At 44.8% G+C, this 16,080-nt stretch overlaps 2 protein-coding genes across 2 annotated transcripts; both read left to right on the plus strand.

The window, feature by feature from the left end:
• Nucleotides 1-10,689: 10,689 nt before the first annotated feature.
• On the plus strand, nt 10,690-11,504 carry PtA15_9A260 (uncharacterized protein; the record flags this gene model as incomplete). Its single annotated transcript, XM_053172451.1, has 2 exons — nt 10,690-11,184; nt 11,292-11,504. 2 exons carry the CDS (start codon nt 10,690-10,692, stop codon nt 11,502-11,504), a joined length of 708 nt encoding a protein of 235 aa, XP_053023690.1.
• A 1,257-nt stretch (nt 11,505-12,761) lies between these two features.
• PtA15_9A261 (uncharacterized protein) lies at nt 12,762-15,647 on the plus strand (the record flags this gene model as incomplete). The annotated part of the gene is made up of 11 exons (XM_053172452.1): nt 12,762-13,001; nt 13,117-13,170; nt 13,269-13,374; nt 13,464-13,495; nt 13,595-13,619; nt 13,664-13,678; nt 13,954-14,249; nt 14,323-14,328; nt 14,407-14,504; nt 14,763-15,015; nt 15,252-15,647. 11 exons carry the CDS (start codon nt 12,762-12,764, stop codon nt 15,645-15,647), a joined length of 1,521 nt encoding a protein of 506 aa, XP_053023691.1.
• Nucleotides 15,648-16,080: the final 433 nt, after the last annotated feature.

The raw sequence follows: 16,080 nt of genomic DNA on the forward strand, positions 1-16,080 counted from the left end.
GCTTCCGTGATCCTTTCAAGCAGGTCTGAGTTGGTCTGGGGTCCAAGACGTTCTGCGAGAAGGTTTTGAAGCTTGTTTGCTCTTTTTGCTGGGCTTTGACCTTGAAGATTCTTGCTGGTTCTGCTTGCGTAATCAACGGAGCAATATGCTTTAGCTGACTGTGCCTGGGTTAGGTCTTTGTCTGGGCAAGTGCGGAAGGGCTTACCTGTCCGCGCTGCTGGGTCTGGGCTTAACCGTGCATGCTTCCTTTTTGGTTGCAGCGGGTCTGGGTTCTGGGGACCGCCGAAGGTCTTGCCTTTCAACGCAGCTGAGTTTAACCAAGCAGTTTTCCATAAGGGTTCCTGCTGGTCTCATTAGTCTGTATTCCTACAGCTCTGACCCAATTGTGGCAAGACGAGCTCTTAGAGACAATCCACAGCATCAAAATGAGACGCAACAAGGACTTCATAAGCTATTGCAATGAAACTAGCTCAACGGACGAGGATGGTGAGTACGTGCGTGGAAGGATAAGTTTCATTGCAATGACAAGAGAAAAGAAAAAGAAAAAGAAAAAGGAAAAGACTCACCTAGCTCAACGGACGAGGATGGTGAGTACGTGCGTGGAAGGATGAGGAAAGGGAACTTCCACGCACGCCCGTTGAGCTAGATGCCTACATACAACATGTCACAGAAATGAAGAAAGACAAGTGAAAGGTTGAAAGCACACAGGACAAAGAAAAACAGGAAAGAAAAGAAAACAGAACCGCAACATAAGCTTCAGCACAAGAGCACGGGCACTCCAGCGCCTCTACAACTTTGAATCAAAATCCTTGTCCAATCGAGATTTAGCATGTTACCTTGTCTTTGGCATGCCACTTGACTTCACGAATATGGTCAGGAACTTTCAACTTATGGAAGCCATGGAGTTCAAGTACTCCAAATTCAAGGGCCGGACCTCCACCTTTTATTGGAGCCTCCGCCCAAACTTCACTCATCAACACGGTTCTGCTTCATCCCCTTCCCGCTCTTCTGACGTTGACTACAAGGGCGACTGACTTTGGAGACTAAAAGCATACTTGGACTTGGTTGGGCTTTGTCACTTTTGCAACCTTCACTGCGGCAGCGACAACGGCGCCTGCCAAGGCCGACGGAACCCATTGCAAATCAAAATCCCGCCTTCCTTTACCCCACCATCAAACCCGCCAAATTACTCTCTGCCAAGGGTGTGGAATTCCCCTTCCAGCAGAAATACCACCCCTCAAGCCGGCCGCCCTATTTCACGCCCTGCGGGGGTTGCCTCTGCCGAGGAGGGCAACCAGTTCCCCAACCTTCAAGCTTCATCCATCGAGATGTACCAAGAGATAGATGAGCACGTAGCCGCGCACGGCTATACCACAACCAACTCAGTGGCCGCAGGGGCGGCTGCTCTTGCCATTGCAAACAAAGCAGTTGGGGAGGACGAGTACGACTTCTTGGCCGCTATAACCAACCCCTTAGGCGAAGCCATGGTCGCCACCATTGAACCCACTTTCAACTCCTCCACAGTGTTAACACAAGGATTATTAGGAGTGTTGAAGATACCAAGAGGTATGTTGTTTACGCCCCTCCCCCCAACCGTAAACTCCACCAATTTCATAGAGGTAGACGCTTACGCGGTGGCCTCCCCGTGGCCTTCAAATCTAATTGATCACCCAGCCGGTACATTAACTGATTGATACAACTTCCCTTGCCCTTGCCCCCTTCTCTTCCCCGCTACAAGGTGCTAATAGCGCCAAAAAGCACTGATTTTGCCGCTACGCTCAACTTTAGCAAAAGCAGAAAAAAATTTGCTGTGCTACGCGCTAATCATATTTAAAGTAGTGGTACTGGCGCTTCGCTACCGCTTTAAGTAGCGGCCTTCCGCTTGCGCTATTGCTAATTGTCATTTGAAAAAGCGGTACCCCCGCTTCGCTACACAAAAGCACCGCTTTTTGTAGCAAAGCGTAGCTCTTGCGGTGTTGATCTTGGTAGTGTGAGGGGAAGAAATCCAGCAAATCCAAATTTGACTTCAATGAAGACCTCATGTTAATGTGAATTATACAAATTTTGGTTTGTGTCAACTTGCCATGCATCATGTCAATTAAGTCCTTTGTTAACTTCAAGTTTTTCAATATAGCATCAACTGCCACTGGCCGGCACATCACCAAAAGTAGAAGTAATGGAGTGTTATTGTAACATTGCAAATGTACCGCAATTTTACCGTAACAGGGCCAAAAGATCCTGATGTCTTCTAGTCGGACAAATATAACCAAAGCCCTTCTTCCATTGCTTTCAACTATTCCCCAGAGGTATATCATATGTGCTTTGTTGATGACAACCAAGGCTAGACGCTGTTGAAATTCCGTACTGAAGTAAACTGAGTCCCAAAGCTTGCTGTTCAAGAAAATTTCCGGGCTGAGGTAGACAAAATTATGAATCCCATTTCGGATATCCTCTGCCACTTGCTTGTTGAAGCTGAGCTTAGTTAGATTGATGGCAGTAAATTTTCCTTTCTTTTCCTCAACTTGATTCTCACCCAGAGCATCCAATGGGTTCAACACCAAAATGACCGGCTTGATGTTTTGAGGTAGTAGTCTGAAATAAATCTTGGGTATTCTTGACTTGCCAAAACCAGTTCCAGCCATAATAAATGTATTGTGTCCTTTCGCGAGATTTGCTACAGTGTCAATCTGAAGCGGCTTGGCAGGTTGGCCTCCATAATGTTTTTCCGCAAGACTAGCTATTTCCTTCTTCAACACATTGTTGTTCTTCTGAAGCATTTTCTTGACTATAGTCACACCGGTACTGCCACTGGCCGTTCTTTGGGGTGACCTTTTCACACCATTGGCACCCGTTTTCCGAGATCCTTTGGAAGCTAGTTTTGATTTTTGTTTCTTTGTAGCCAACATCAGTTCTGGAGTGGAGCTAAAGGAATCCAAGCAAACAGTATGTATTCCCATTTTTTTCTGCCGCAAGCAATCTACAGTGGTAATTCTGTATTGACAAGAGACCTGTTACTTGTAAATCAATACTGAAAAAACCCGTGGGAGTGTGTCCAAGCTTGACCTTTGGATGATCCAATGGCTTCATCGCATTGCTCAAGACAACCCCTCACAGGAATGGCCGCTGAGAGGCCAGTTTGTGACAAATTTAATTGAAAAAATATGTAGAAGAAAGCTGAGAATCAGGGCTACAGCATGGTATAGGTGTCTTTGGATTTTATGCTGAGAGAAATGAGTAAAAGAGATGTAAACACAAAATCCAGATTTTCTGTGTAAATGTTTCTCAGCCTCAGGCCAGGTATGGGACATTAGTCCTAAGCCTCTCCTTTGGAGACACTTTGGGCCTCCTTGGAGAGGCTTAGAGCATCTCCACCGTGCGGAACTATTGGAGGGACTAAATCCCAACCCCGCGCGACTGCACCGCACTTTTAGCTCCCCACCCAGAGACCTTTTCACACCAGAAGGTCTCAATTTTATCACATCAAGGGTGTGAAAGGGCATGCCCCCTGATTCCCCTGCCCCATCAAGTCAAAGAGGCGGACACCCCTCGATCTCAATGACCAATGCTGAACCAATACATATTGGTATGCACTCCTCTCAATGGCCGGTACCGTCTGGCCATCAATATGTGCTCCTCTCAACGGCCGGTACCAACCAACCATTGATTTGCAGTTCTCTTGGTGTGTGGTACTGTCTGGCCATTGATTCAATGTATTGTACTTTTGATGGCCGGTATGACTGGCCATCAATGTGTAGTCCTCTCCATGTGGTTATTGAGGGGAGGACATGCACCCCACACCAGGAAAAAACAATGATCACTTGTCTGCAAGTGACATAAAAAAGTACAAAGGGGCCTTTGTACTTTGCTATGTCACTTGTTGACAAGTGATAATTCTTTTTTCCTGGTGCCAGACATTCATACACACTCCTCTCAATGGCCGTTACTGATTGGTCATTGGGATGTGTTGATACATAGTCTTCTTGATGGCCAACACTGATTGGCCATCAATATGGTGTTGTCTGGATGGCCAAAATTGACCGGCCATTGAAATGTTCTCCTCTTGATGGCGGGCACTGACCGGCCATCAATATGTTGTCCTCTTGATGGCAGACTCTGACTGGCCATCAACATATATCCATTTTGATGGCTGGTATGTATGAGCTAGGGATGTAAACGGGTTGGGTTTGGGTTGGAAAATGGTGCCCAAACCCAACCCGACGTGAGCACCGGGTTGGGTCGGGTCGGGACAAAACTGCAAATGTACTGCCCGAACCCAAACCCATTAATCATGAGGAGTTGGGTCCGGGTTGGGTCCGGGTTGGGTCTTGGGCCGACCCGACCTTTTTAGCTGAACCAATCTCAGAAATGAGACTTAGGGTATAAATTTTCATAGTGATAGAAAAACAATAAAATAATTTTTGTGTATAGTAGCTGGGATTCATTCTGTAGGATTTAAAGAGATGAAATCAATGAAATATTAAGTTATTAATCAATTTCCTCCGCCTCAGTCTCAGGTTCAGGGTATATACCCTCGTTGCAGCGGATCCAATCTTGCCCACAAATAAGGGCCTCGAGAGTTTCTGGCTTCAACCTGGTTCAATAGTCACATAGTACTCTCCCACCCGTTGAGAATGCAGACTTGGAAGCAATTGATGTCATCGGAACCATTAATAATGATCTAGCTAGCTTGGAGAGATTTGGAAATCTTCCACAGTGGGTTCTCCACCACGCGAGAATTGAGAAGCTTGATGAATCATTCACGACTGGGGGTTCTTGAAGGTATAGGTCAAGCTCGGCAGTTGTTGATACCACTTGGGTGGAGTGGATTGCGGAGACATATTTTTTGAATTGCAAGTCCACATCGTCCTCATCTTGAGTCGAAGTTGGTTTATCAACTTGAGATTGATTTGTATTTGCTGATTCTCCGTCCCCATCTGGCTTTGCCTTCTTGGATAAAATTTTGCTAAACCAGGTTGAGAGGGTCTTTTTTATAGACTCAATAGTACTTTCTGCTTCATCGGTACCGAGCTTGTCAGCGAGGAGGAATTCTATCATAGCCAGTTTACAGCGAGGATCAAAAACAAGGTTGATGGCGGCAAAATCCTTCATTTTGTTCCAGTACTTGTCAAATTTCTCTCTCATTGGATTGATTAAGTCGTTGAGGTCTGCTTGGCCGTTGTGTGAACTTGTGTTGAGCTGCGCATTGATCTTTTTCATGTATTTATAAATACCAGGAGCCGTTGGATATTTGGTCATAGCGAGTTTATTTGTTGCTACATAGTGGGTAGGAAAACAGAACGACCTTTTAGAGTATTATTCAGACAGTTTAAAATAAATTCTAACTGGAGAATAATCCTCACCAGAATTGAATATCGCCAAAAATTCCTTCATAGTCGATATTTCCTGCCACTCGGTGGGAGTTGGGAAGTCAGTGAAGTTAGCATCTTGCAAGGCCAAGGTATTTAAAGCATCCTTGTAAGGAATAGCTGATTTCAACATCAGATAAGTCGAGTTCCAGCGGGTCGGAACATCAAGGGAGGGGAGGGCTTGCAATCCTTCAAGGCTAGCTAGCTCGATTGCCTCCTTGAAGAGCTGCTTGCGAGAAGGAGTACTTCTAGCATATCAAACAGCATCCTGAATCTTGTTGATCAACCCCGAGACGTGCTTGAGGCCATCCTTCACAATCAGATTGATAACATGAGCAGCACAACAAACATGGAAAAATTGTCCATTCATCTCGGGTGGAGCACTGCTTCAATCTTTCAGAACGGAGCAGACTCAAGCTAGGCCGACATTGTTTGCAAGTGCGTTGTCCACGGTTATAAAGCCAACCTTATTGTATATCTTCCATTCGGCGATAGTGGTAAGCAACTGCTCTGCAATGGCTAGACCGGTATGAGGAGTCGGAAAATGCTTACAAGACAGTATTCTTTTCTTGAGGTTCCAGTTGGAGTCGATGAAATGAGAAGTGATTACCATGAAAAGTGTCTGGTTTGAGGAGGTCCAGACATCAGTTGTCAAGGCGATACAATCAATGTCTTGAATCTCAATCATAATTTGGGCTTTCATCGAATTATACAGATTGATGATCTTGGTTTTGGCAGTGCCACGGCTAAGGAGTTTGAATCTGGGTTGCAACGAGTTCACAAATGCTCAGAAGAGGGGCTGCTTGACTAGAGTGATCGGATTTTCATGTGCAATAATCATTTGCATCAATAGATCTCAAGATTTTTCGGGAGAAAACGTCCAAGTTGTTGACGACAACGACCCGTCCGCAAGTTTCAGCAAAGATTGCTTGCTCGATGTCGCATAGGAGCTACATCGTTCTAGGTGGCGCCAGAGGTGTTTGGTTCCGTTTGAGCTCTTCCCATCCAACTTAGCTTTACAATAAACACAGGTTGCCTTCACGTCATTGGCTGGGGCACATAAAAATTTAATGATATTAGTAATATGTTTCACTTTCTAGGCAAAAAAAAAACAGAGAAAAATTCAACAAACCCTGCCCCTTCTTCTTGAAATGTGCCCAGATATTGCTGGTGGCCTTGCACTTCTTCTTGGCTTGATTGGAATCGGTAGTGAGATCAAGAACTTGATTTTCCATTGGGGTTTTCTGGGGTGCTGATGGAGTAGCTACTTCTTTCTGACTGTTGGGGGCAGATTCAGCCACTTCGATATTGGCCACTTTGATATCCGCAGCTTCGGAGGATGCCGATGATTGAACGATTCTGTTTCTTTTCAAGCGCGCCATCGGTGGTGGAGAAGGTACTTGGTGGTGGGACTGATCTTTAGTCCCACGGTCCACCCAAAGCGTGGTTAGTTGGGTTGCAATTGGGTTCATGGGCCAACCCGAATGGGCAAACCCTGCCCGAACCCAACCCAACAATCTAATTGGGTCTCAATGGGTCGGGTCGGATTTTCTAACAGAGGCCTGAAGGCTGCCCAAACCCAACCCAAAACCCATTGGGTCTTAGGTCTTAGCGGGTTGACCCAACCCATTTACATCCCTAGTATGAGCCATCAAGGTAGCAAGGTGTATTGATTGTCATAGATATGTAGTGCTCCCAATGGCCGGGACTACTAGCAATTGGGATTATGTAGGGTTGTATCAGATGAGTTCGCCAATTCATGGAGGTGGGTTCGGGGGTTGTGTGTGTTAAGGAGAGGAGTATCACAGGCCTCTGCCCGTGTGATATGTGAGCCAGAGGGACTATGCAGGGAGCTATACAGTCCTGGATTTGGGACTGGCATAGGGCCCGGAAGGGTTTTTCCAAGTTTAGGACCCCTTTTACTCCCTCCAGTGGAGGGAGTAAACAGGGCCCAGGTGACTAAATTTGGTATAGTCCCCCAATATAGGGCCCGCGGTGGAGATGCTCTTAGTTCAGCTTGTATGGGATGTAGATTGGCTATCAAAACTGTTCACAAATGATGGTGAATTGTGTGAAGAAGCTTCAGATTTGTCGTGGCTTCCTGTGCCTTTTAGGTATTTAGAACACCAGGAGAAGGTTAGGGTGCCGCTGGTCCACCTTTGGCACTTTGCACAGGTGGGCATGATTGATGCTGGGGAGGAGAGAATGTCCTCTGCCCAACGGATGTCTGGCATTTATAACAGCAAGAAATTGTTATAAATCACACCTGAAACACACTGCTTGCTACAGGTTTCATTAGTATACCAGCCAACTGCAAATGTTTTGCTTCAAGTTGCTATGTGTAACGTGCTACAGAGTACAATATAGGGGAAATGCAAGGATTGCACACAAAGTAGATTGGTCCAAGGACCAAAAGTGGCTCTTGGATTGGTCCAAGAGTCTAAGCGACCCAATTGAGGATGTATTTAATTACTCCTGGCTTTGAGAGCATCCGTTCGGAGCAATCTTTGAGATTGTAAGCGTTAAGAGTTATCAGGAATCCCCTGCCAGGATCCCTCTTCAATATTCATCCTGGCCCAATCCCAAAGATGATGTATGTACATCTGTGGAGTTGCATGTCCAAACCTGTTGCAACTAGGTTATGACATGTAAGAGCTATGTACATGTACTGTTTGTAGTATGTGTGTATAATGTTTTTTTGGAAGTGTGTCAGGGGTTGGTGCGATTGGCGCAAAATATGACCCCTGTGGGCTTCTGTAGGGGTCTGAGGGTCTGGGTAGCCTGACACAATCCCCTTGTTTCAGGAGCTGGGGTCACCTTGTCAAGCAAGCCTTTGAAAGAGGCACTTAGCCATGTTCTGCCTGCCTCACTTGGGAACAAGGGGCTAGTGTCAAGATAGGGGTTCTGGATCCACTATGGTAGATTTCAGGATGAGGAAAGAGCTTGGAGCTCTAGCCTCTTGAACCACAAGTGTGTGTTCCATGACATGTAAGCAATAGCTATGTACATGAGAGTCTGCGCTATTATGGTGTTTAAAATTGCATAAGTTTTTTTACATAAAATCATAAACTGCAATTTTGGCTGGGAGATGTCACTTTAAGTTTTATGCACGCTGACATCTCCCAGCCAAAATTGGCTTCATGATTTTATGTAAACATTGACATATGCAATTTTGAACACTATATATGGAGCCCACTCTATGGCTCATAACACTTGATTTGACTAATTTCTCCTTGGTGAAATCTAAAATTGTTCATTTTTCATGAGGGGTGTGACATGGTTAAACTACTCCATTCATTTGACCTTTTGGTCAAGCCAATTTTGCAACCTTTTGAGTAAAATTGGGGAGTCCTTATATAAGCATGACAGAATTTATACCTCTCTGACCCCCTCAACAATTGTAAACTCTTCCTCAAGAACAATTGATTGGACACCAAATGTTCACAAGAAGTTTAAGTTGCTGAGGGAAGATAGGTATAGCAATTAATCTGAGCCCCAAGAAGAATTGATCAATTGAATGAAGCTTGCAGGATTATGTTGTCTGAAAAGAAATTGGATCAAGGCAGAAGCTGTACATCACAAAATGCAAAGCAAATTGTCTATGATCAAATAAATCATTTTCTATCAACCAGCAACATCAATTGACAACTGGCTTAGGAGGATGGTGATAGAAATATTGTTTTTTCTCTGCCTACTTCCAGAAAAGACATCCACAAAACACCATCTCTCACTTTCAACCTGCTGATGAAAAGTGTTTCAGCTTCTCATTCCCTGCAAAGACCAGATGCAGGAGAATCCTGGCCACACTAATATACAAGGGTCAGGATATTTGCAATGGATTGGTAACAGCTTGCCTCAGGAAGCACTACATACAAAAAAAGGCAGAGATGACCACTCCATATACTAAGACAAGGGTGAAAAATTTAACTGTCACAGCTCAAGTCTGGTCCACCTTGTTCAATTACACAAAACAAAAGAGGAGTGCATAGGCTGTTCATTCATGTTGCAGCTTGGCTCACAGTCTGGAGGGCCTGTACCCTACAACACACGGGTTTCTAGTGCTTGCAGTTTTCTTATAATTGTTTTCAAACCACTGATTTTTGAAAGAAACAGGTCTTGATTAATTGTGTGCCAAAAACAGGACCATGATGGCACCAACCTTGCCTTGACCTTGAGGACCGAACCCCGTACTTGCACTTTGTTGGTACAGATCTGAGAGGAAGGAGGAGGCTGGCAATCACACCTCCTGAGTCTGACCTCTCGAACCTGTAGATTGGTCCGGGGGTATTTCGCTCTCCTTGACCGATACTTGGTCTGAATGAGTGTCGTTCTCCTTCCTCTCAGACCGATACAACCACATCGGTCCGACAGGGAAGAGGATGGAATCACTCCGCCCATTCTCTTGGACAGAAACAAAACGCTCCATCAGAGGGGACGGGGGGAGCAAGACCCAATTACTTTCTCGATCCTCTCAAATCGCCAATCGACGTCAGTAGTTGGATTGATCGGAGAGGATGGAGAAACGAGACCCTATCTGAGAGGTCGAGACCGAAGAGAAACTTTCCTTGTTCCTCTCGGATACACACATCTGTAAAAAGGTTGCTGCTTCCCCCGTTTTTTTTTTCGCCGTTTTTGCCCTCCCCCTCCCCAAAAACCTTTTTCGCCCACCGAAGATCAGCGGGGATTGGTCATCTTTGGACAATGAGAGTATCGCTGCAAATTGTAATCTGCTTGTCCTGATTGAACACCAACAATTATGAGCTGAGGAGTCTCTCCAAAACATGAGACTTAATGAACTCAAAGAGTTGAATTTGTGATGATACAAAATCAATCAAAAAAAGAAAACAGATAACACCATTGAGAAAGATAACATACAACGCCATTGAGAAAGAAAACACACAGACAAGTTCAGTTGACAACGGCATAGCCAGATGCTCGGAAGAAATTCTGGGTCAGATCTGAAGTAAGAACTAGAGGATAACAAAATCTCCCTTTCCGCCTGTGAGTTATACGCATGTAGAAGTGAAATCACCAGCACTGCGTTTGCAAGAATAAAGAGGCAAAAGTACCCACAATAGCTTTGGCCCACATGGTCATTCAGTTCACATCGAGCATCACGTCTTTGGTTGCTTGGGATGGGCCGGAATTCCTTGGAAGACGTCGAGCGTTACGAGTGATCGAAAAGGGTTGACGTTGATGGGCCGATTGGATAGCAAGCGGGGGGACCGACCGATCCCCGCTGATCTTTGGTGGTGATAACGATTTTCGGGGAGGGGGGGACAAAAAAGATGACTGGCAAGACTCAAGAGAGAGCCAGGACCAAATGCTGCTGCCAAGAGCACTCGCCGTCCGCAAACCGAAAATAGATTCGTCTGCCGCCGATCACCCGTCTGCACAATCAGCCAGGCCAAATCAAGACATCTTTCCGGTCGACAGCAAGCCCCAGGAGCCTGAAACTAGTGCCAAACAGCGTATCACACCTCCAATCACCCAGCACGACACAGGCACGGTTACTAGATCCACTCTCACCCTTCCAACGCCCAATTATTACTCGTCGTCATCACGTTCCCTTTCTTCATTCAATGTCACCAAGTCCTATCCGCACCAAGCTTCTCAAGAAAAACTCATAAGGAAATCACCTCATACTGGTTGTATAGTCTGGCTCAATGGCCTTCCGATAATTCAAGAGATCACCAAGCCAGTCATTACAAAACTTGTTGAGGCTATACGAAACAAAAAATTGCACGACAAGCCTACAGATCACCTAGCCGAATCCTGCGTGGTGAAATATGTCGATTTTGCAAAAGGCTTACCAAACGTACAGCAGTAAAGCCATTTTATAAACTTTTCCTCTCATTGACAAGACACTATGGCTTTTTCACCTTGCTTTTCCTTCAAATTACTGATTTTTTACGTCCTGACTAGTGCCACATTCGATTTGCCTCAGCTTCATTGGCCAATCAATTTGTTCAATCGTTCAAGTCCTTCTCAGAATCGCAGAATCCGGTAGTTTTAGCCATCTCAGGGTTGGAGATCGACTGCTCAAGACTTGAAGCCCTGGTGATCAGTGGGCGACGAGAAGAGATCTACTTGGACAAAATCCCTGACTATCTTCACCGATCGACCAGTGAAACCTGATGCAAATGCTCTGAATCAGTTGTAGGAACGGTTTGTATGTATTGTGATATTAAGATTCAAAGCTGCCTCAAAGTTATCCCCATCCGCCGTGCTCGATCCCTCTCTATCCTTCCTTCTTACTGCACTACTTGGAACCCATCATCTGACATGGCTAGAATCAAGGCAATACTCAAGCCAGTATGTGTCTTGGCTAGGCAGTGTTTTTAGAGATAAAAAAATGACTACAGTCTGCAAGAGACAGCAAGGTTGCCTCTCCTTTGTCACCGAGTCTTCTTGCTAGTGCTAGGAGGTAGCCACGAAAGGTAGAAGCGCAAACTCCTCTTACAATAATATTTCATTTCATAATCATGGTCGCATATGACGGGAACAAGAGCTGTTTGCTTCCATCATGAAGCTCCACGGAGTCACAAAAAAATGCGAATAAAGGGACTCCAGTAAGGATAAAGATGAGTCTGTACCACCACAAGGTTTCCCAAGGATTGAAACCAGCTCTGAAAAACTGACGCTCGGCTACCCCTCCCCCATCCCTCACAAAATTAACATGTTGAAACTCGCTCGTTAATCGGGTCGGTGCTTGTCATCCTGATCTATTGTGATCCACAGCCAGTGTCCTAATTGAAGCGTGCTCACAAGATGCTGTTGCGCAAGTTGGAAGCTGATGTGTGGTTCCCTTGTCGTAATCCGCTGGGAAATAGCAACGCTGATGAGCTATAAACGTCGAGGAGTCGATCAAGCTTCTCTTGGATCTAATATCTTGGATCTAATGTCGAAAAGCGTATGTACTAGTAGCTCTTCTATGAGACTAGAGACAAGGGCTGCCCAACTTTTCTTCGGTATCTCGTTACCGGAGGTCGGGTTTTTCATTTGATAACTCACTGCATGTGGTCACGGCACATCGCTCGGGAGTCAGACAACGGCACTTAGCTCTAGGCGATGGAAGCTAGGCGGCAGCCCAGTTGTTTATTCCAGCGCCACGGGTTGCGAGTGCTTCGCTTCCCCGTCCCAAATTTTTCGTCGTTATCAATTCATTTGTTTTCATACTCTATTTCTTCCTCGAGATGGCTCTGCCGCCAGTCTAATAGTCCGTTCTAAAGGTGATATATGTAGCATGTTTCCATTCAATAAGACACAATCAACCTCAGCTGCTTGCCACTCCAAGACTTTGTACAATTTCCCGCATTCTGGTATTTTCAGTGTGAAGGCTCCCAGTATCATTACATATTCTTTCCTCGATTTGATACTTTCTCCAAGGTGGAAATGTGGCGTAAACGACTTTTCTTCTCTGTCTCTTGGAACTTGTTGTTGTCAAGCGTTTGTCTAATCGATGGCCACGAGGCTCCGTCAGCGTTCGGCTTTGAAGGAGAGCAATTTCTACTACCTGAAAACCACCTACTTCCATCGGCGTTCTCGAGGCCGATGCTTGGGAGGCGACAAATTATGGGCGCGCAGCGACTTAGCACTACTGAAGGACTACTGAAAAATTTACAAGTCACACAGGTATGTCTTGTTCCGTATGCTTCTGAACATCTTGCTTTCCTCATTGCTCGCGGCTATTTACTGTACCGGATTCATGCTACCCTCGCCTTGATTTATCGGATTGACTCGCTCTTAGCCTCCGGTAGTCCCTCAACAGGGCAAATCTTGTACTCGAAGCCTACTTCAGACCGTAAGTGCAGCATCCCATTCATAACACACACTTTTTTCTAGTTCCATATCGTGGACTCAGGGTTTGTTTTTCGTTGAATCCCCTCGGTAAAAATCCAGACATTCGGAAACAGTTTTGGCAAACCTGCAAGAGTTAGCTACTCTGCGCCCAAAGATTGCGGAGAATCAGGCAGCTGGGCGTCAGTGATACTAAGATTGACCTTCAGTAAGTACCTCAAGTCCCGTTATAGAGGGTCAGACCCAGAGTGACAGACCCACTAAACCATATCGAACATTTTCTTTGTTGGGATGTAGCATCACGGGGAACCCAGTTTGATCGTCTAAGTGTTAGTTGTCTCTCCCATTTTCCTGACTTTCATTCACTTGACAGCAGACATTCAAAAAAGGTCAAAAAAACTTAACCAGACCTCAATTGTACTTCTTAGTCTATATTCCTAAGCGGAGTTGAAAGTGAGTGATTCTCTGTTGTAATACCTATATCCTGATTTCAACAGTTTGCAACTTCGTCGGTGAGCTGTTTCAAAATGAGCTGAAGTGACCCCGGGAATTTCTTTCAGTTATGAGGACATCCACAGCAGAGCCTACGCCTGGAGGCATTACATGGACAATGTATTTTCCAACCTATTGATCTGTTGTTCCGCTCTCCAGTTGTTCTCTGACACGGATAAACTTTGATTGAATGTTGAGGACAGTGAAAAGGATGTAACCAAGTACATCCCATTATTTGCTTTACCGGAAACCAGTTTAATCATGAGGTTAGATAATATTATTGACAAATCAACAGGCATAGATGGAGTATTTTATGTCGAGCTATCTGCGACCTATTACATGGCAACTGCGGATTTCCCAGCCCCAAAATCCCCAGCTGTTATCATTCCACTCTCAGACAGCGATTCTACAACGTTTTCCGTTCCGAAGGCAGCAACAATCGCCGTCAGGATACCACCTGTAAAGCCCCTTCTTATCTTGTCGCGGATTCCCAGTTTGATTGAGTTGATTTTGATTCTCGGTGTGTTTTTCTTGAAGAATGCCGTATCTGCTGCTGTTGAAATCTATGCTAGTGGTTCGGATAAAGAAGAGGTAAGGACTTGACTTCTTCTTTTCGTTTTTCTTTTTGCTTACCAATTCCATCTTGCCCCGTTCCGGCTTCTAGTTTTGGGTCAGTACATGGCCCCAACTTTCACATTGATCTTTATGCCGTGAAAATGTCCATTATCAGTCTGACACAAAAAAATAGTACACCAATTCTTTGGACCAAGTGGTACCGGCACTGAACAAGACTTCGAATGATAATTACTCTGCTAAGGGATCATTCCGCGAAGTTCAACTATGGATGTGAGTTTTTTTTCCAGGAAATTTTAAATTTTTTTTTTGGGTTTTGTTGATTCGTCTACCCAAACACTACCCTTGGTTTGCTCCAGTGATAATCGTTTAGCTGGGGTTGCGTATCCATTTCCCGTAATATTCACTGGAGGGATGTTGTTGACTTGGTGGAGGTGAAGCGTTTTCCTATCATCATACAGAGTCTAATTCAACCTGTGTTCTCAACTTTGTTATTGTTAACTTGTCTCAATTGGAATGGGGATGGATTAGACCCATCGCTGCCTACGGAAGCTTGGACCAACCCACTTATCAAGTTGATATTACACCTTTTCTACCTCTTCTGACTGACTCGAAATCACACAACTTCACTCTGACTGTCGAAGGACAAGGCGAAAATCGTTCAATCAATTCCAAATGGTTTTTGAGTGGAAACATTGCGATGACGCTCGACGCTTCGGGAAAACGTACCACAGGAGAAATTGTTGGGTATCAAACTGAGCCTACCATCAATGTTGCTGGAGGAGTATGTGGTGACTCAGTTTGTACAACCACTGATGCTAGTAGAAAGTTGTCGATCGAAAGCTACTTGGTGACAGGCAGTAACCAAAGGAAAAAAGTATCTTTCAGGCAAGAGCTTTCTTATCAAAACAAGCAGATTCTTGCCGTAGATGGAAGTTCCCAGGTAAAATGCTCATTGTTCTAAAGCTACCTGACCAATCCATTGAATCTTGATCACATTCTTAATCACGAAAACCACAGGAGGTAGCACAGCTGTCAACAGGATCAAGTACCTCGGCAACAGATTCGGTTGTCACTTTTTCGGATGCTTTCAGTTTCCCTTTGAGGTTAACACTTCAGAATACCCCGACTGGTTTAAAGGGAGAAATCAACCTCACTTATAATCGTAAATTGAAGCCGGCTGTAAGCGGGCTGGCAACAAGTATTCAGACTACCCAAATCGCAGCCGGGACTCTGGAGCTGGCCGATCAGAGCAGAGCTTCGGGGGGCCTAGGTCAAACTGGTCAAGCATTTTTTTACACGGACGAACGAGGTTCAAGCTTTAGCCGCAATTTAATTATAAAAAATGTAACAGAAATTTTAAAAGATGTTCAGTCAGGATCACTTGCCACGCCTGGGCCTCAAAAGAGACGCTGAAATGTACTCGGATGGCTAACAAATTGGGGTCTTGGACTTCACATTTTTTATTGGTTCAAAATACGGTCTAGCGCTACTGAGTTTAGCCAACGCTTTATATAGATTATTGGTAGTCGAGGTGTATTATAAAATATTCATAAGCAAAAGGAGTATGTAAATATAGTAACATTGCAGTGAAGGGTTATTATAAAATAGTTTACACTTTCAAGTCAAGGCCACAAGTCTTTATTGTCTGACATGAACTCTGCATGAAAAGCTGTCCATTTACACATAGGTTTAAAATCGGGTGCGTGAGTTTTACAAGACATATTTTACAAGGCATAACCTTTGTAAAAGCGGTACCTTGTGAATTTATTACATGTACGGGGCAATATATAATTTTCCATGGGTTTCTGACTTTTCTCAGCCCATGTAAATAAATCACCGTAAAACA

The sequence above is a fragment of the Puccinia triticina genome, chromosome 9A, assembly GCF_026914185.1.
Source record: "Puccinia triticina chromosome 9A, complete sequence".
In the NCBI taxonomy this organism is placed as follows: Eukaryota; Fungi; Basidiomycota; class Pucciniomycetes; order Pucciniales; family Pucciniaceae; genus Puccinia; species Puccinia triticina.